At 42.1% G+C, this 20,426-nt stretch overlaps 3 protein-coding genes across 3 annotated transcripts; 1 reads left to right on the top strand and 2 right to left on the bottom strand.

Annotated features, from left to right (window-relative positions):
* Positions 1-421: 421 nt before the first annotated feature.
* On the top strand, positions 422-7,506 carry fkbp10b (FKBP prolyl isomerase 10b). Its single transcript, XM_030078140.1, has 10 exons — positions 422-778; positions 1,142-1,287; positions 1,783-1,972; positions 2,614-2,759; positions 3,539-3,728; positions 4,608-4,753; positions 5,002-5,191; positions 6,124-6,266; positions 6,431-6,594; positions 7,096-7,506. Exons 1-10 carry the CDS (start codon positions 582-584, stop codon positions 7,288-7,290), a joined length of 1,707 nt encoding a protein of 568 aa, XP_029934000.1. The 5' UTR covers positions 422-581; the 3' UTR covers positions 7,291-7,506.
* A 245-nt stretch (positions 7,507-7,751) lies between these two features.
* LOC115378026 (7-methylguanosine phosphate-specific 5'-nucleotidase-like) lies at positions 7,752-14,932 on the bottom strand. Its single transcript, XM_030078141.1, has 10 exons — positions 14,748-14,932; positions 14,226-14,300; positions 13,450-13,548; positions 12,905-12,974; positions 12,767-12,813; positions 12,304-12,389; positions 11,899-11,988; positions 11,426-11,588; positions 10,405-10,605; positions 7,752-9,558 (listed from the first exon to the last, which is right to left on the bottom strand). The coding sequence occupies exons 1-10, from the start codon at positions 14,748-14,750 to the stop codon at positions 9,439-9,441; spliced, it is 954 nt and encodes a 317-aa protein (XP_029934001.1). The 5' UTR covers positions 14,751-14,932; the 3' UTR covers positions 7,752-9,438.
* Positions 14,933-15,245: 313 nt separating this feature from the next.
* klhl11 (kelch-like family member 11) lies at positions 15,246-19,906 on the bottom strand. The gene is made up of 2 exons (XM_030078494.1): positions 19,269-19,906; positions 15,246-18,399 (listed from the first exon to the last, which is right to left on the bottom strand). Exons 1-2 carry the CDS (start codon positions 19,820-19,822, stop codon positions 16,815-16,817), a joined length of 2,139 nt encoding a protein of 712 aa, XP_029934354.1. The 5' UTR covers positions 19,823-19,906; the 3' UTR covers positions 15,246-16,814.
* Positions 19,907-20,426: the final 520 nt, after the last annotated feature.

The raw sequence follows: 20,426 nt of genomic DNA, 5'->3' as shown, positions 1-20,426 counted from the left end.
TAAATCATCACAATAGTGGGAAAAAAAAAAACCAATCTTTCCAACAGAGCCTTGGGGCGTCAGGAAGCTTATCCACACGCAGGCGGACCCTTGGCTGTTCGGGGCAGATGTGTCAAGGTCACAAAATAATACCAGTTAGGCTCTTTTTCAAAATAAAACTATAAAACTATTAATTTGGTGGAATACATGATTTTGCAGCACTTTCGTTGAAAAATCTGCCGGCACTTGTCAGTACACATTCGATTTAAATGGAAAAACTAGTTAGTAAAATCATATGCTGCACTTTTTAGCTATCATGCGCACACAAATCCATCGAGTTCACCTATTGTGAGGTTTGCGGCAGGAAGTGGCGTCGTGTTACTGTGGTAAACTTGACAGCGGCAGCTCCCAGTCACTGCGCTGAGTTTGTGCGGCAGCCTGGAGATTGTCCACGTTTACAACATTTAGCTGCACCGCGCAGAGACCAGCAGCCTCGGCCTTGTGCGTTCAGTGCGCAGACGGATGTATCCAAGCCCCCAAACTTATTGAGCCTCCACTGCTTGGACCCCTTTGAGTTAAGTTTCGCAGTTCTGTAAAGAAAAATGTTTGCGAGTGTTATTTTTCTCATTTTGCTCTTTACCACTTTGTCTTCCGTGGAGTGCAATCCAAGTCCTCTTGGAGATATAGTCGTGGAAAGAAATTTTATTCCCAAGAACTGCCCCAGAGAAGTGAAGAACGGAGATTATGTTCGCTACCACTACAATCTCACATTCCTGGATGGGAAAACATTTGATTCGAGGTGGGTTCATGTGCATTCAGCTATTTGTGAGGATTTGCATGGATTTGGTTTTAAGTTTGTCTTCCAAAAGGAAAACTATGCGCTGCATAGGCCGTTGTGCTACATGTAAAGCTGGATGCAAAGCACACTTGAAGCAATAGCATTGTTTCAGATCAGTGGTCAAGCTCAGATGGTATGAGTTGTGCGTCTCTAAGAGATAGGCCTGTCTACACGTAGGCATGTCGTGCAGATGTGGAGTAGCCAAGTCTTGCACTCTGTGGCCAACATCCTGCCTTGAGGTTGACAGAGATACTGACATCCATAGGAACTTCCTGACATTTCCTCTGCCTTTGTGAATGCTGTGGTTTCTCCCCCTTGTCGCAGCCATGAGAGCGGAGCCCCTAAGGTGGGCCTGATAGGTGAGGGGCGGCTCATCGCTGGCGTCGACAAAGGTCTGCAGGGCATGTGCGTCAATGAGCGCAGGACGGTCACCGTGCCGCCTCACCTGGCCTATGGAAGCACCGGGGCAGGTAAACCAGTCCAAAACAAAACTCTGAAGTGTTTTACTGGTTTCAGCAGATTTCAAAGACGTATATATAGCTCTCTTCAGCCATCAAATTTTCCAGCATGGTGGACAGTTATTTGGATTTATCAGTTTGGATTATGTGCTGATTGGAGAATTGTTTGTCCACTTATAGAGCCAATGTGGCTCTGTGGTGGCTGCTCAAAAGTAGACGGTGTTATGTTGCTGTGTGAGTTAGGGCTGGGCAATATGTATAAAATCAAATGTGAAATAAATTTGGCAGAATACTTAAATATTGATACTATTAGATACTGAAGGAATGACTATTGGTGTTGTCATAAGTTATTTACACACAATTTTTGCTAAAAAGTCATTTGTAATGTGGATATTGCATCCCTTTACTGTAATGCAGTCTGTAAAAACTAGGAAGAGAGATTACTTATGTCATATCGTGATATTATGATATCCAAGGTCCCAGATGATATCTAGTCTCATATCTTAGGTGACAAGATCCCCCCAGACACCACCCTGGTGTTTGACCTCCATCTGCTGGACCTGTGGAACAAGGCGGACCTGGTGGTCACCAAAACCATCTTCACTCCTAAAGACTGCACGCGCTCAGTGATGCGCTCCGACTTTGTCCGCTACCATTACAATGGCAGCCTCCTCAACGGGACAGTTTTTGACTCCAGGTGAAGTCAGGCTCAGACCACCGGTTGAGTTTGGTGGTGGGGTGAATGAGGAAAGGCCTCCATTCCAAAATTTGGAAAAGACGATGCTTATAATATGCACCTACAAAATGATTGCTGACACCTCAGGCAGTACATTTATAACAATATATATATATATATAACATTCACAAAATGACTGATTTTGAATGATTTTAGAAATTTCAGGCCTCTTTTGGGATAACGCCTGCAATTCTAAAATGATTAAATCATTAAAGTTAACATAAGCAATTTTAGGCACAGCTTAATACATTGATGAGCCACAAAGGCCTCTATTTTATGTTTTTTTCTACTAGTAGAAATGTATTAAGCATTTATTATTAAGTATTTAATAAGCACGGGGGTGGGTAGATTTTAAGTTCTCCGGTTCAGTCTGGAGAGCTCCTCTTTGCCATTTTATACAGAAGTGGAAATGATAAATTGCACATTGAGCTCATTTAAAAACTGAAGTAGTGCTTGTTTAATGACAAATGTGGTTCTCATTCAGTCCAGTGACACAGCTATCTAGCCGACTGACTGCCCTTGTCCATCTGTCTGTCTGTGCTGTTATCCAGGTTTGTTGTCTATTGTGTGTTTGACTTTGCGCTTGTATGAGCCCTACGCAGCTACAACAGGAAGCAGACCCACGACACCTTAGTGGGTGAGGGCTGGCTGATCAAAGGCATGGATGAGGGCCTGCTGGGCATGTGTGTGGGAGAGATCAGAAATGTTGTCATCCCACCTTTTAAAGGCTATGGTGAAAAAGGACTGGGTAAGTAAAAAATCAAGAACCAGGGAAAACGGAAATGACTGGTTTCACTCAAAAGGAAGTTGAGGTTTTTAGATAGTAAATTACATGTAGAGTAATAGACTGCATTGTAGGATTATTGCTTTACAGTAGCTCCCTGTTTAGGCAAACTCCAAGGGAGCAGGCGTCATTGAATAGAATGAAATATCTAGTACAAGCAAACAAACCAGTTAAAGCCAGTGGGTGGCAATAGACGATGAAATAATGGCTCAATAAGATGTATGCTTTTCTAATGCCATCTATACTACCTTTTCCAATATGCACTAATGGAGCTGAAATAAATATTTAACTTTTTTGCACTTTTTTTCACTCCGATTTTCTATGCATGAAAACCAGAACTGAGCAGTAGGTTATGGTTAAAAATGCAAACAGCAAGAAATGTAGTAAAGATGCCAATGTTTTGAAATGAGCCATTTTTCTCAAAGTTTTTACATTTTTCTACTGTATTCAAGAAATAGTGCATAAACAAGATATTTTACACTTTTACATGTTGGATAGCCTGGATATAAATCAAGTTCTGTTATATTAATCTGCTTATGGTAATCACACAAATGGCAAGCAGTGGTCACCTGTTTTTGACTAACAGAACAAACAAGTAAATAAATAATTGATGGTGCAGAATAAATTAGGTCAAAATGAACCAAAAATGTCAAACTAAAACTCAGTTCTAAATCAAATTACCTGTCTGTTATCTACACATGGACAGATGGGAGATTAAAAATTCTGCACCTCACACCCACCAGGTACAGACGTTCCCTCCCAGGCGACTCTGGTGTTTGACGTCCTCATGGTGGACATTCACAACCCGAAGGACAACGTCACGGTTGAGAGCCAGGTGGTGCCCGAGTCGTGCACGCGCAAGTCTGTGGTCGGTGACTATATTCGCTACCACTACAACGGCACCTTCCTGAGCGGAGAGACCTTCGACACCAGGTGAGCTCTGCTGAAACGTTGACAGCTGAAGTTGAATGTGAGCTGAGATGTGAAGTGTCAGGGCTTCAGGCTTTTTGACAGAACTTCAATTCATTTTCAGGGTCTGTTTTCCTTTACAACCATTATTATTGCTAACAACAATAGAGCTGCAATGATTAGTCAAATAATTGACTAGTTGCCAGTTATTAAATTAATCACCAACTATTTTAATAATCCATTAATTGTTTTGAGTCATTTTTAAGAAAATTTCTAAATTCTCTGATTCCAGCCTCTCAAATGTGAATATTTTGTGGTTTCTTTAGTCCTCTATGACAGTAAACTAAATACACACACACACACACACACACACACACATATATATATATATATATATATATATATGTGTGTGTGTGTGTGTGTGTATATATATATTGTGTGTGTGGACTTTTGGTTGGGACAAAACAAGACATTTGAGGATGCCACCTTGGGCTGTGGGAAATTGTGATCAATATTTTTCACTATTTTATGGACCAACAACTAATTGAATAATCAAGAAAATAATCAACAGATTAATCGATAATGAAAATAATTGTTAATTGCATCTCTACTCTAGAAACATTAGTTTTAAGCACCATTGTTTTCAGTTCATTGAAGATGCTACAAAATGCCGGTATATGGCAGCTAAAAATGAATCATCGAGAATATATGTAAATGCATCTCGATTCCATTGTCTTTGGCCACTGAAGTCTTAGGAGTTTTAATGAACCAAATTTCAGTGGTTACGACTTAAATGATCAAACAGCCAAAGCAACACTCATGTGAGCTGTTGCAGAGAACGACAGCTTCTCCCTTGAAATGTCAGTTGTGGCATTGAAGACTTTTGTTTTTTACCGCCAACAGCTACCAGAGGAACAGCACATACAACACCTACATCGGGATGGGTTATTTGATCGCTGGCATGGACCAGGCTCTGCAGGGGATCTGCATTGGGGAGAGGAGGAGGGTCATTATCCCTCCACACCTGGCATACGGACAGCAAGGAGCAGGCAAGTTGGCTCACACAGTACAACTTTGTTTTTTTCTAGGTGTCCATGTTAGGTGAAACTCTGACAGGGTTATTGCACTCTAAAGAAATTCTAAGTTTTATGTTCTGCATACAGCATGTGATATTGAAGTATAGATATAGGAGGGGCAAATGCAAGTGTTTATGTGAATTTTCCAACACTATGAATTGACATTAACGTCCCTCCATAAATCTCGAATTGTTTCTTGATTTTGGTCGCTGGCTGTCCAGGACAACTCATCCCCGGTTCAGCCGTGCTGGTCTTTGACATTCACGTCATCGACTTCCACAACCCCAAGGACTCAGTGGACATCCAGGTCACCTACAGACCCGAGGGGTGCAATGAGACCACCGAAGTCGATGACGTGATCCAGTACCACTACAACTGCTCCCTGATGGACGGCACTTTGCTCTTCTCCTCGTGAGTTCCCACCCTGACACCTGGCACAATGACTTCGGAATGTTCAGTTAATTTGTCAAAGTAAAGGAATACTTCACTCAAAAAGTCTTTTGAATCATTTACTCACCCCAAGTTGTCTTGAATGTCTGACCCAAAAATTTTAATCGCATGGAGGTTGAATGGAGAACAAAGGTTCCAAAAACTGTAGACATTTATGGCAGAATAGAGTTGAAAAGACGTTTTTTGTTTCGGAGGTAACTTCCTTCTTCCTCAGAAAGCTTTCTGAGGAAGGAGGAAGTTACCTCCGAAACTGTCAAGGGGTCACTTAACTTATGTCTGAACAAAAGAAACAAAAAACGTCCTTTTAGTGTAAATGAAGACATGATGAAAGTGTTTGAACTACTAGAATAGAGTTGATTGGCAACTTTGACAAACCAGAGAAAAATTGCTATAAATAATATTTCTCTTTTGGGACGTCCCAGTGGCTCCCCTTCTGGGGCTGGGAACAAACTGGATGCGGGTCTTCTGGTTGGTGAAGGTGGAGGCCAGTGCACAGGTGCTCATTTTTTAGCAGTAGTACATTCGTTTGGGACACCGTGAACAAAAAATGAAGAGTCAAGACTTAGATTACACTGCACTGAGTTTGAGATTTTGAAACAGACATTTTCATATCCTTTTTGCTGCTGTTTGTCGAAATTGCCAGCCATCTCAGTTCTCAGAAACGACGACAGTTTCTGTAATCTGTGAGGTATGCGATGAAAACTTTTGTCCGATTTTCAAGACAACTTGAAACAATTCCACAAAAAACATGTATAGATTCTGGATGAAGTATTCTTGAGGTTTGCTCATATTCACATGTGATCCAAGTGTATGACCATTGAAATAATGATTTTACAATGTTAGAATAGACTTAACTATAATGAAATTTCCCCTCTGAATAACCCCGTCCTCAGAGCCAACTATGAGAACGCACAGAATGCAGTGCTGGGCGCCGACAAAGTGATTGACGGGCTGGATGAGGGCTTGAGGGGCATGTGTGTGGGAGAGAGGAGGGTGGTCACTGTGCCGCCTCACCTCGGCCACGGAGAGAGAGGAGGTGAGGGACTCCTGCCGCTCCTCATAACACACGGCAAACTAAGTATTCATACTTAGTTTAGTTCTACTGGTTTCTGCTAATATTACTATTGAAACATAAAAAATGAAATGTGCTGAAGGTGAAAATAAAGGTCTAAAATCTCTCTTTTGATTTCTATCTGGTAGCCTCTGGTGTGCCAGGCAGTGCTGTGTTGGTATTTGAACTTGAACTGGTGACCCTTGAGAAGGGCGTGCCGCCTGGTTACCTGTTTGTGTGGCTCGGAGACAGCCCTGCTGACTTGTTTGAGGTACTGGACATCAACAAGAACCAAGAGGTGCCGAAAGAGGAGGTAAGTGACTATTAACAGTATCACCAGCTTCAAGATCATTTTCAGATGGTAGATGATGGTGCCTGAAAGAAAATCTTCAGGGAGCAGTGCAACAGACAGGAGGGCACTGACTTAACTTTTGTGCTCTTTCTGGCACATGGTTCACCAATTCATATGCAATAGGGCAAAAATGCAAAGCAGAGCAGTATCTATATAGACGCTTGTTTTTCCCTGATGAACAAGGGTGAGGGTTGGGACACCACACCTCCTCATCTGTCTTCTTAATGTGGTCCCCTGGTTGTGGTTTGCTGTGCACTCTGATAGTTGACTTTAATTTTCTTTCATCAACAGTTCTTTTTTCTGAAGACATAACATCAGCACATATTTCTTTGAAAGTGTGTGCCATCTGATGAAGGAGTGCACCAAAATTAATCAATTTCATTAGAGTGGAGGTTAGGCTGAAGGGAGGTTGTCACGGCATCACACCATCACTGACAAAGCTTTTCCTTTGAACCTTTTCAGTTTGAAGAGTTCATAAAACTGCAGGTGGCAGAGGGCAAAGGTCGTTTGCAGCCAGGGAGGGCCCCCGAGGAGATTATTGCCGACATGTTCAAGAACCAGGACAGAAACCAAGATGGAGTCATCACAGCCAGCGAACTCAAGCTGAAGGTGGACGAGGACAGGGAGGCGGAAGCGGCGAGGCACGAGGAGTTATGATGGGAGGAACAAACGCCCACATTCTCTCTCAGGGATACACCCAAAACACCTTAAAAACATTTAGAGAGACTTTCCCAAACATTCAGCGTCCTGTTTTAAGATATTCCACGTTACATTTGACAGTGTTCTCAAATAACATGAAAATAATGCAAAGGATCTTTTTATATACAGTGGTTCTGTGTTGTGTGATTGGTTGTGTTTGATAGTGTGGTTTTTCAAAAGTACCTTGTTTGCTGAAGCTGACCTACCAACAAGCACCTTTACTTGTTCCTGACATTCACATTGATAAAACTGGTTATAAGAAAAACTGAAATGGCTCGTTTTTCTACTGTTTTTCATTTTACATTTGACAGTATTTTCACATGACAAAAAATAATGCAAATATCGTTTTTATATGGTTCTGTGTTGTGTGATTGGTTGTGTTTGATAGTGTGGTTTTTCAAAGTGACTGCATTTTCTAAAAAACAAACAAGCACCTTTATTTGTCCCTGATGTTCAAGTCTATTAAATTGTTTTTGAGAAACAGTTGTTTCAATTTTTCTACTGCGTCAAATAATCTTAACTCACTGAATCTTATGAGGGGATGTTGAGATGAAGAGAACTGTACAGCAAGCCACAATGTTCATTTCAATCTATCTGGTAACAAACATTTCACTGTCTTAATCAAGACTTCATAGCCAAGAATGAAATATTACATACATGCATAACCTCAAAATTTCTGTTAAACATGTAGCTCAGGTGTTGAAGAAGTCCATATAATTTGAGTGAACTTGGCCTTCCTCTGTCCATCTGAAAAGCACTTGTACTGGTGTTATTGCATTTAGTATATTTGAGGCAGAACTTATTAGCAATCAAAAGGGAATTAAGTGAAATAAAATAATGTTTATTATCCCTATGGTTTTTATCAGAGGCACAGTGCCTTTTAGATGGACTGTATGAACTCAGACTGATCGTCTTTTACTCTGAAGTTTCAAAACAGTATCTCTTGTAAAATACAGACAGCTTACTGTTAGATCCTTCTTATTAGCAGCAGTGGCTGTGGAAGCGGAGTGTTTCTCAGTTCTCAGATTTTAAATCCCCATCCCATTCATTCAATCTTCATCTCTGTCTTTCATATAAATCTCTATATATTTCCCTATCTGTCTCTACTGTCAAAAGACTGAAAATACAGGGTGACCCAAAAAAACGGGAACTTTTTAACAATCCAATAAAACCAAGAGTGATGGAAGAAAAATATTTTATTCATAGTAATTGAAACCTGAAAACATGCCATTTAAGAAGACAACGATGGAATTTTCATTTTTTTTAAAATTGTGCTGCCACTTGCTCATGTCTGCCAATACGCACTTCAAAAATTCTCGTTTTTTTGGGTCACCCTTTATAAGAATTTCAATCTTAATAAACTACAAACTAATACATAACATGGCTTGACATTAAAAACTAGAGACTAGCAACATTGCTTGCAAGTCAGCTGTAAACAAGTAAATTAATCACCCATGTGTAAAGCATCTGTGGGGTAACATCATTACAGTGCTTACATCCTCCATGGCCAAATAATAACTATTGTGCAGATAAGTAATGTGATGCCTTTCCACGCATATGAACAGAATAGAATAGAGTAGAATATATATCTTGTTTACAACTATCCCATCCTCACCCGTATAAGTCAACAAATTAAAAGCAAGACAGATCTCTGTATACAATAATAAAATAAAGTGTTTAAAACTACTATGGCCTAGTGATATTTGTAGAGGTTGTTTTTTTTATCTGTGGGATGTAGGAACTCCTATTTATTATGTTGTAAATATATAATACTGATACATTTCATTGAGGTTTTTCTCACCTAAGTTGACAAATAGATGATTTATCTGATCTGCCTTGACACCCTGGAAATGCAAGTTAAAATATAAAATACTGTGAGTGTTAAACTTCCGAGGTCCTAGTGTGTGGTTTGCACCGATAACCAGTGGTGTGGAAAAAAAAAAAAAAGGTCCAGCCTCTTGGTCTGGTGTGAGGTAACTGATGGTTGCCATGGTGATTGCGCCCCAGCATGCAATGTTGTGAATGGAGTGTCAAAGTGGCGAGTCAATCCGGTCCTTGTGTGCAGCTTTGGATCAGTGATCGGTGTCCCGTCCCTTCCTGTGTGTCTTACTTGGCGTCTCCCGCTGAGGTGATGTAGCTGAGGACGGCGTTGGGAACGTCCATCGTCTCGTCCTTCACCAGGACGATGTCGAAGGAGTTGACGTATGACTCTTTCCTCTCTTCTACCTGAGAGATACAGCAAGCCATCCACAAACTAAGTGTGCTTATTGAACTCTTTCTACATGTGAGTTAGTGCCCAACTGATATGGGATTTTTGAAACTGATATCAATTTTAGAAAAGAGAAATTCACTGATTGCCAATATGACAGCCGATATAGTTTAAACTCAGATGAAAATAGACCTTTATATGTGGATTGTGCACCGAGTTTGCACCAATATGACTATGCAAAGGTACTCAGAAGGCTGTTTTCTTAAACAAATAACTTATTAAAGAATATTCAGTATTATTATACATACACCAATCATAGAAATGGACACTGACCATTGTTCCTTTAACTAATAGTATTATATTGTTTACACAAAGTACAAAACTACATACAGGCCACCACAAATCCCCTGGCTTGGGTTGATGAGGAATAATGTCATTCTGCCTCTTTCTGTTGCGTCAGAGCATGAACTTTAGTTTGGCAAATGTGTCTGATCAACTGAGAAAAACTGCAGGGCCGCTGTTAAAATCAAGCCATGGCTTCCAATATTTTGAATCCAACAGGCCTCTCTAATGCTGCAAATAACTCCCTCTGCTGGAAAAATATCAAAATAACAACAAAGGCATTATCTAGTCTTATCCATCCCCAATAAACAAATTATTTTAGAATTATTATCGGAGAATTATTTCTTTTACATAACAGTCACGTTGGCATTTTGATTGGCGCTGCAAAGGGAGCTAACACTTGTCTGAGAGTGAACCATGAACCTGATATCTCCAACCCGCTGTGCTGACACAAGGAATCCTTGGAAGAAATAGCACAAAAGAATCCCAATGAGCTCGCGTGTCCTTCCCTGTGGTCATACCTGGTCATTGAGAAAGCCGATGGTCAGGATGTTTTGAGGCTGCGACACCCCGTCTGCCATGGTCAGGTCTCCCAGAGAGTCGCCCAGCAGCAGCACGTTGGGCCGGCCCTGCAGCTCCCTGAGGTGGGCGGCATGCAGCAGAGCACCCTCCCGCTTGTTGAAGGTGTGGATCAGTTGGCCTTTGAAGGCTTGCAGGACGCCCTTATCAACAAGACATGATGGATTAAGATCAGGCAGATCCCTTTTCATCACATTTATAAAAAAAACTAAAGTGACATCCCATTAAAGCAATTTATAACCTTTATCAATCTCTGTTTTCAACCAGCAGGAATTGCCACAAGGTTAGCAGAGCAATATCTTCTCCTATACAACAAGTCTATGTTACATTCTTGACCTCCCAGCTTCACCCCTCCTGATCCCTAAAATTATGGTGGCCTGTGATTCAGACAAACACTGAGGTCACAAAAAGAAATGAATAAACCAGCTACTTAGAGCACAGCCTGACTGGAAACATCTAGTTAAAGGGTAACGAATCATAGTGGAAAAAATGCCAATAATACTAGGCTCTGAAGCTTTTTGACCTTTTGTGGAAGAATAAAAATCTTGTGATGCCAACCACTCACTAATACCATAGTCCCCGGACAGTGAGGAGTTGAAAATGAAAAGGGACTATTTAGAGAGAGGCAATTTAACTTCCAGTAGGCGGTATGTTTTTGTTTCTACAACAAGAAGACCATTCTGGAAAATGAGTTTTGAAAGCCTCAGATGTTTTTGAATCTCAGCTGCTTAGTCATTGCTCACAGTTTGGGCTCTGGGCTGTAGAAATCTTATTTTTGTCCTTCACATTACCTGTCTGTGTATGTTGTATTAAATCTGTCTCTGTCCACAGACTCAGTCACTGTTTTATCTTTATAAGGGCACACCAGAAGATCATCTGTCATATTTTTGTATTTATTTTATGTAAATCATTTCATATTATGAGGTACACAAACACTGTGCCTGTGAGGTGTGATGAACTCACAGTGCGGTCAAAGTCCATGTAGTTGGAGATGATGTGAAGGTTGGGATGGAAGACGTGGTTCTGGCGGATCACCTCCTCCAGGATGTCTCCTATACCGGCTGAGAAGATCAACAGAGGAACCTGGTGCTCAGCCAGGCGGTCAAAAAACACCTTGTAGCCCTCCCTGAAGACACACACACACACATACACACACACAAACCACTAATTAGATGTGAGAACCAAAGACTTAAGTTTTGACTCTTTTCAGCTAGGTCATACTTTAAAATATGTATGGTACTGATTGATGTAGTCTGAAAATTTGTTGTCAGAAAATTTGTTTAACAGAAATATGGATTCAACATGTATTACATCCCAGCTCCTCTGCAGACTTTGATTACAGAGACTATTTTGATCTGTTAAGCCTGTAGGTCTTCTTGCTAAGTTCATTCTTGTCTGGGACAACTTTGTGAAAATGGCATTTGCGCTATGTGGACCTGAGCATAGCGCTGGACTCCTTGACAGCCCGGGCCAACATGTCCTTCCTGATCTTCTGCTGGATCAACAGCTCATGGACTTTAGTCCACCTGTAGAGAGCAGCACAGCACGACCTCAGCATCTCCTCCAGGCTTGGCTGCAATTTCCTTTCATTTCAAGAAGTGGAAGTTTCTCCAGAATTCAAATACTGAAAAAAGCTTTAGCATGAGAATGACGTAACATCTGACTTACTAGGAAACGCATGCTGTCATTACCAAATTAATCATGACTTGTATTTATGATTTGAATAGAGGTAAGTAAAGTAAGCATTACTGTACAGCAGCCCTGATATCAACTGATTTCCTAAGACATGCAGACTAAAAAGAGATAGGACTTTTATTTCTACTGGTCTATCTATTTCTTACCATTCAACCATAAGAGGCTGCTTCTCTTCAGCAGTCCTACTGGCATCGATCTCTATAGGATAGTAGGTGTTCAAAAGCTCCCGTATCTACAACCCACAAGGACCAGCACAGATACAAAACAGTCACACAGGCTATTAAAAAGCTTGGCTCCACTTTAGGTGCTGGACCAAAAGCTACAAGAGACGCTAAGAAATACTCCAGATCAATGCTCACTAGTTGCACGTGATGCATCATCAAAGGTAAAGAATAAGCAATGTCAGGGTGCAAACTGAAAAATGGAAGCACAAGCATAATAGTTTGAATTGTAATTTTTAGTCATAAATACAGGAATGTAATTAAGTATGTCATATGACCAAGGAAACAACCAGAAATACTACAAAAGGAACGACTCAAGAACACGTAAGATAAGCCCATTATTTTTTAAACGGCACATTAATTAATTCCTTTGCTCTGCTGCAATTACCCTTCTGGTACAGTCTTCATTAATCAGCAACCGGTTATCCAGGATGTCTGGAGAAACACAGGGAAACAGGCTTGGAGTGTAGTCTGGCAAAGATGCAGATCATGGATTGCTTAGTTAAAAAAGAGTGTGTGTGCTTACTGTGGGTGGTAGGCACTCGCATCCCGTTGTGTGCAAATCTGGTGAGAGTCATGTCGAAGTCTGAGATCACCTGAAGAAATAGGACTATATAGATCAGAACTGCCCTACTGCACTCCACCACATACACACACTCAGGGTGCAATCACATCTGCAGTCTATTTACTTTGGTCCAAACCATAGTGGAAAAGGACACTTAATAATTGAGTTGTATATATGGACTTACATGGTGGACATGATTGTGCATACCAGTTAAGAGCATGTGATAAACAGCTGTATATGAGTCAGTCATGCCTGTTAGTGTTGTTATGCTAAGCTTTCCACACATGAATTAACGCCGGCATTGGCATATAAACATCTGTCTCCTTATGCTCACAAAACCTCGCTGCTTGGGGTCCGGATTACATTCTCACATCTGACAAATGACGCTGCGGTTCACTTAGAAGAGCACTTAACGGCATCCTTCCTGCTGGTCCAAAAGAACTAAACTAAATGATTAAGGCTCTCAAAGTCATACCCAGATGTGGCCGTACATACAGTAGACTCACCTGCAGACTTCCTGCACCGGCCCGCTGCATGGCCTGGATCGTCTCCTCCACTTTACTGCGCTCCCTCATCAGCACTGTGCCCTTGGCCAACTCTGGGATCTGCAGAGGGAAGAGTTCAATCTGAAAATGCGAGTCAATCCTTATCCAGATCGTCCAAAATAAGGAGGAGAAGAGCGGCTAGTGGTAGAGCATGAGAGAAGAGAAGGAAGAGAGGATAAAGGGCAAGGGAGGCTTGATCCTGGATTTCATTGTGTGTTTGCACTTAAATGAATATGAAGTTCATCGCAGCTGTGAGGCCGACTAAAATAATTTGCTTTTGAGACATGTGGACGGTGCACTGTAAGCTTCATTCAGCCACTATGGTTGAATGGCTATTTAATCGCCTCAGGTGTACAAACAGACACTCACACCTCTGTTTAACCAGTATTATCTTGAGATTTGCCAACCTGGTTTACTTAGTTTAAGTGTATTTAGTTACTGAAATGACACTGCAGTCCACCAAATACCTTAAAGGACAAACTGTTTTGCCCACAGACTGACCCACACAATACAAACAAAACAAAACTTTGACTACACAATGATGATTCTTTTTCCAAAACTATGGACAAAAAAGCTCCCTGTAGTTCATTAACATATATGCTGGTGGCCTATGTTTATGTCATCATCATTGCAACATCTGTAATGCTGCTATATTTGTAATAAATGGTGTTTTCTATAAGTAGAGAAGCTCTGATGTTAAAAGCAGGAGTGGACAGAGAGGAGGAAAGCTGTCTGACCTCAGGCCTGGTCAGCTGCTGCCAGATAGCCAGCACAGTCCGCACCGGTATATAGATCCAGGGAATTTTGAATATCTGCACATAAAATCGGGGAAAAAATTTTTGACATGACACTGCATTGCTAAATGAATGAATGAATGAATGAATGAATAATAAAAACAGAAATCTCAAGTTGACCTGTACGGTTTTAAATAGCGTAGCATAGCTCTTCATTACTGTGGGCTCGTTTAGACGTGACAACAGGTTTGGCTCTTTGTTTAAAGGAATTTATGAATGAAAACTTAATGTTACAGAATAAAATACTTTATTTGAGCTTATTTGAAGTGACAGCTAGCCAAACGTTAACGGGCTAATGTTAGCTACCGTAGCTGTAACTGCATTAATTAATATTTTATATTTTTTTTTTTTTTTAAAAAAAGGCCATCTGAAGCTACGAAGTGAATTGTTTGAGCCAAAATTAAACTAAGTGCCGGGACAGCTGTTGGGTTTCTGCAACAAAATGTCACTGTAGTGAAAACTTACCATTTTCAAAATCGTCGGCGAGGTTTCTTAGCGTTAAAACAAAGTGACATTCAGTTATGAGATGGGCATAGCTAATGGTGGGGAAATAAATAAAACAAGATACGTTGCAAAATAAATATTTAACATCCGATTTGTACGTTAGCTGATTGAAAGGATTTGTTTACATCCTTTGTTGTTGCACCGGCGGCGTTCCCCGACTCTAAGTGCCCAACATGGTTCCGGAGTTTGTAGTTCCTACTTCATTTAGACCTTGTTGTGGAGAGACAAAGGGGAAGGCTGTGTCTCTAAAATTAAAATATGAGGGTAAATTACAGGAGGTAGTGCAATGGTTTTGCTTCACACAGTAGATAAATACACAGTGTATGCTACAATGGCTGCCATGGAGTGCTTAAGCTTAATAATGTGGAGATCGTGAGAGAGCTGATGTGTTCCTGTGTAGGGTCTGCCAAATGTGTGACAGTATACATTTCTTCATATTCACAGATGACAGAAAACCAATTTCAATGAAATATCTGTTTTAATGCAAATGATGCTACCACAGATCGAAGTGCAACCATACCATGTTCTTTCCAGTATACACAACTATATGAAATCAGAAAACTGAACTGGGAAATAATAATAATACCATATAAGACATCAGTATGACACTCAACCTAAAAGGTTGTATTGCATTGCCGATAATAATGAGCAGACTGTACCTTTATCTGATTTGTTACACATTAATTGTGCACTTTACTTTCCAAGAGTGAACTGTTCACACTGTGCGTCGATGGAGAAATGTTGAGCTCACACCAAACACTAAAAGCCAAAGCGATATAAATTTAAGCACAGCTTGGCTCGAAATATCACAGGCACTGGCAGTTTCAGCAAGAACATGGAAATACACTGAAATCAGCAGCTGGTCCCAGCAGAACAACACTGTGTTTTGAGTTGGAGGATAAATGCCAAAAGCCTAGCGGTGTACGACATCAAACTTAACAAACACATTTAATTTCCTTCAGTGTGGGAAATCCAATCAATTCCTTGTGTTTTTACATATTTCATCATCTTCCCATGGCCCAGTGTCTGCCTATCAACATCTGCTCTTGTTCAATCAGACAGGATAAGAAGACAGTCCAGGAGGCCACCACCACCTCTAAGCAATTTGTAGGAATGTTCTGGCAACATGAAACTGGAAATCACAGAGCCCAAATGGAGCCTTTGTTACCAAGAAAACAGATACAATCCTTTTTTTTTTTTTTTTTTTTTTTTTTACTATACTATATTATATTATGAAAAAATAATGGTCAAAGAAAAGGTTTAAGCAAGCAGTTCAGATTTTTAAATAGTTAAAGAAAAAAATCACAACATAACCTGGAATGGAAAAATAGCACTTTAACTGTAAAAACTGTCAACACAGGTGCAGATCTCTGGCTTATGTTATAATGACGGAAAAATATTTTCTGGTCCCAAAATTAAGCGCTTCCCTCTACTTTCCAATTCTCCACAGTGCAGAAATATAACACAAATTAACATGATTGTCCCTTTGACTACATACGTGCTACATAAAAATTAATATTTAGAGATTTAATCCCTAGTGCAAAAAGCAAAAATGAAAAGGAAATAGGAGGTAGAAGAGAAATGTGTGAAGAAAAAGAAAGATGTAAAAAAGAAGTAAAAAAAAAGAAAAAGAAATAGAAGTGATGAAATCAAACTGAGGCTATCTTTTCAGAAACTGTAACCACAGTAACAAACATTTACTGACAGAGAAAAACAGTAAGGCAAAGCTGATTATGTAAGGCCAAGATGATAAAGGTAAGAGAATACAATCATAGTCTACTGTCTTGCTATTTCCAAATCTGTTCCATACAAACTTTTCACATTTTGTAATCTCTGCCAACTGTCTTTCTGCAAACCTGCACCAGTTCAGCCCATGCACACATGCCTCAAAAAAGGCAAAAAATAAGACACAATGCAGCATTGGATTAGCAGCAAGCAACCCATTGGTGGATGGAGTGCTGATCAGACAGAGCGGAGGAGAAAAACTGAGCAAACTATGTGCAAACTGCTTTCCATCTCAGACTGAACTCAGCATTCAATCTGAGACTGCAGCTGTCTGCGCAGGGTGAGGGTGCGTCGGTGCAGCTGCTGCATCTGCTGCATGCGGTCCCGCTGGCGGGCCAGGTTCTGCGGCATGGGGTAGCGCTGGCAGCCGTACAGAAAGTGGTACGGGATGCGAACGTGGCAGGCGGTGGCTCGGCAGCGCGGCTGGGGCATGGGCGGCAGCAGCATCCAGCGCTTCCTCTCAGCACAGTAACGGTAGGCCTCCTTGCGGTACTGCTTATCAATGTCATCACTGTTCTTCCACCCGCCGATGATGAAGACGTCTTCACCCAGGTAGCAAATAGCAGCACCTTCAATGCTGGTGACGTCTGAGGGCAGGCTCTCCAGGATGTCATCAGAGATGTGGCTACTTATTTTCTGCTGAGCAGCCTCGTCTGTTACCACGTAGCTCTTGGGACAACAGGAAGCGGTGTGGTAGAAGTTGGTGGACGCCACGGCCATCTGAAAGATACAATAGTTATCAATGAGCGGGAAGGAGTCCACTTCCTGCCACTGGCGGCTCTCTGTGTCATATCGAGAAGTCACAGTCTTCAACCCATCATCGCTGTCTGTGTCCACCGGTGTCCGGGCCATTACGTACACATAGCGGTCCTCCACACTCACTGCTTTCACATCTCGTAAAATCTTTGGCGCCGACTCAAGGTTGTGCCACTTGTCCTGCTCAGGCTCATAGACGGTGACATCCTTGAAGCCTGGGCTGAAGTTGCCGTGGCCACCGATGCTGTAGAGAACGTTTTTGACACAAGTGAGGCCAAAGGAGTGCTTGCGGGTGGTCAGGTTGCTGACCTGCTCCCAGGTGTTGAGGCTGGGGTTGAAGCGCTCCACAGTCTTAGCAAAGCTGGGCTCCATGGACCCGGCCACATAAACATGGCTGTCGGTGACCGCAATGGCATGTCCGTCTAGGTGGTTGTGAATGTGCGGCAGGTTGACCCAACGGTCCTCATACACTAAGTAGCCCACACACTCACTCAAATAGTCACCGCCCTCTGACACACCGCCCACCACCATGATTACGTCCATGTTCTGGCCAAAGCGTGGCTGGAACTTTGCCATATAGGAGGCCCAGAGCTCTGTGTCACCTGAGCTGAGGCTCTCACGGCGAATAGCGTGGGCCTCGAGGGCATCGCACACCAGCTGCCGGCAAGCTGCACTGTTGGCCACCAGGGGCTCCTTTTTGACGACTCGTGTCAGGTACGTCGGCGTGATCTGGGGCAGCCTTAAAAGCCGGAACAGCTCCTCAAAGCGCTTCTCTTGCTCCTCTGTGTTTCGCTGTACCCATTTTACAACAGTTTCAAAGAGCTCCTCCTCAGACTCTACAATGATCTCACTGTCAGACATCCAGTCCCGCACCAGGTGGAAGGGCAGCGTGAAGAATTCCTCATCCTGGATCACTTTGTGGAAGTTCTGGCGGATCATCTCTGCAGCTCTTTGGGCCAGCTGGTCCAGGGTGTACATGTGGGCCAGGCTGTGTACCGCGACGCAGTTGGTCAGACTCAGCTTCCTCTTCAGAAACTCTCCACAGAAGTTCTTAAGCTGCCCCAACAGGAACCTGACAGTGTGCACAGGACAAAACGATCAGACTTCTTTATGATTAAGACACTGCATATGATTACATACTAGTGTGTGGGTAAACAAATTATAAGGAAATATGTTCTTGTCAGTGGCGTGCACAGGGGGAGATTTGGGAGGGGCAGATTATCACCTCTGCTCTTTTTGCTCCAAGTGCCAAAGTGTATTTTCTTTAAAATCCTTTCTGTAATCAGGGCAGGTCTCTGTCCATTCTTGATTTTTAATCTACAGTGATTATTAGCCATGTTTTTTCCTACCATAGAGACACTGTAGTTGCACATACAACCATTTTTTTTTATCCAATGGGGCATCCTAATGGGCCACTTGCATGTTTATTTTGGGGAAAAAGTGTGTTTTCTGCTATAGGGACACACCCTAACATCTGATGCATGAGGCCAAAGATGTCAGAAATACAGCCTTTGGGCCAAATCAGTGCTGTGAGCATAGCTCCTCTGGCCCCAAGAGATATTTCAGAGGCCAATTATTATCAACTATTATAAACTCTCCTCTACGTTATGTAATTCTACATTATATGCATCAACATGCAATTTCTCATTGACTGGTAGGATACAAATTGATTGCTTTATCATAATAAATCAGAAAATAGTCAAAAAAAATAATCAGGACCCTGTGAGGTCTCATTTGAGCGAACACTTTTGCTGTCTTTTTCCTGAGTGTTTCTGTGTGCATGTATGTGTCACCTTTTCAAATGCCCTCATAAAAATTCCAGGTGGTGCCACACTTTAGTGTAAGCAAAGGAGGGGCCCTCTTTTTCATTTGCACCCCGTGCTGTTGAGAGTGTGCGCGCCCCTGCTCCCTGCACTGATTCAGCTCAAATTCAAAAGTTACCTGTCGGCAAGCTCCAGCACTTCATGCACATTGGCGGTGGTGACCCGCATTTCCCCCGTGTACATGAACTGTATGACGCTCTCCACCGTCTCCGGGTCCGGTCCCGTTTCTGAGCTCCATTCTCTGATCTCCACTCGGCCGGACAGTGACTCTGAAAACTGCCCCCCCAGCAGGGGCGTGAAGTAGTCCGTAGCAGCGGATAAAACCGAGCGGTGAGCAGACACCTCAAATGTCCGGGCTCTTTCATTGGACGCCCCGCCCGGGCTGAACACCAGTGTCATGTCGCAGAAGAGCCCAGCCTTCCGCTGCTCGTTCTGCCGCCGGGACAGCTCCGAGCAGTGGCTCAGGCAGGAGTAGTGCTCGGCCTCCTCTGGCTCTCCGTCACCTGTCAGCGCCCCCTGTGCGCCGGGCCGACCCGAGTCCTCCGCCGCCGGTGCTGCCGCGGCCATGTCGGCAGGTGCTGCTCTCAGTTTCAGAGGGAGGCTTTGCGCTATCTTTGGAAAGAAGTCATAGGTACATACAACGCAGGTAAACAGACATTCAAAAACGGACATGCGTAGCGTTCTGCTGGAAAAACACGGAAGCAGCTACAGATCGTGACGTCTCACTGAGCCTGCGCAGTGGGGAGCCACAGAACAGGTGCGTCAAGGTAATGAACTTGGTATGGCGATTTTAGAGTAAGCTTTATATGAATTTGTCATTACAATACTTTATATTTCTATGACGTGTGTCTGTGATGTTTCATATTGAGTTTACAGTGGTACTTTATATTATGCTATTTTTTTTTATATCTATTATTTTGGCTCACTTCCCCAGTGATAATGTTGTTAAAACAATGAAAACGCCATATGGTTCACAATAGAATTTCTCATCCTTTTAGACTGCTAATGTTTCAACACATTTATGCAAATAAATACAGTTGGCACGAGTACCAGTTGCTTTCTTTTCTGTTCTTTACATTCAAAAACTTTTGATTTTTTTTCAGTGTGTAGGCTTTAACAAGACATTTCTCTCTATTATTGTAACAGTGACTACTGGTTGCCTGTTTGGTCTGAGTCTGTATACTGCTGCTATGTGGATGTATGTACTCTACTGTGGCTATGTACCAGTACTGAATAGCAGGTTTCCTTTTTAAAATGCTATTCCCTCCCATAAAAG

The sequence above is a fragment of the Myripristis murdjan genome, chromosome 19 (genome assembly GCF_902150065.1).
Source record: "Myripristis murdjan chromosome 19, fMyrMur1.1, whole genome shotgun sequence".
NCBI classification, from domain to species: Eukaryota; Metazoa; Chordata; class Actinopteri; order Holocentriformes; family Holocentridae; genus Myripristis; species Myripristis murdjan.
Note: the sequence above shows the minus strand (reverse complement) of the source record. Positions and strands in the feature narration are given on the sequence as shown.

What these genes read in the sequence shown, in the direction of transcription:
- klhl11 (XM_030078494.1), bottom strand. Translation starts at nt 19,822, where the DNA reads ATGTCCGTTTTTGAATGTCTGTTTACCTGCGTTGTATGTACCTATGAC. An exon ending in GTGCTGGAGCTTGCCGACAG is followed by an intron (nt 18,400 to 19,268) that starts GTAACTTTTGAA and finishes GCACACTGTCAG; the next exon opens with GTTCCTGTTGGGGCAGCTTA.
- LOC115378026 (XM_030078141.1), bottom strand. An exon ending in AGCAGCTGACCAGGCCTGAG is followed by an intron (nt 13,549 to 14,225) that starts GTCAGACAGCTT and finishes TTCCCTCTGCAG; the next exon opens with ATCCCAGAGTTGGCCAAGGG. An exon ending in GCGAGTGCCTACCACCCACA is followed by an intron (nt 12,814 to 12,904) that starts GTAAGCACACAC and finishes GTGTTTCTCCAG; the next exon opens with ACATCCTGGATAACCGGTTG.
- fkbp10b (XM_030078140.1), top strand. Translation starts at nt 582, where the DNA reads ATGTTTGCGAGTGTTATTTTTCTCATTTTGCTCTTTACCACTTTGTCT. An exon ending in GGGAAAACATTTGATTCGAG is followed by an intron (nt 779 to 1,141) that starts GTGGGTTCATGT and finishes CCCTTGTCGCAG; the next exon opens with CCATGAGAGCGGAGCCCCTA. An exon ending in ATACGGACAGCAAGGAGCAG is followed by an intron (nt 4,754 to 5,001) that starts GCAAGTTGGCTC and finishes CTGGCTGTCCAG; the next exon opens with GACAACTCATCCCCGGTTCA.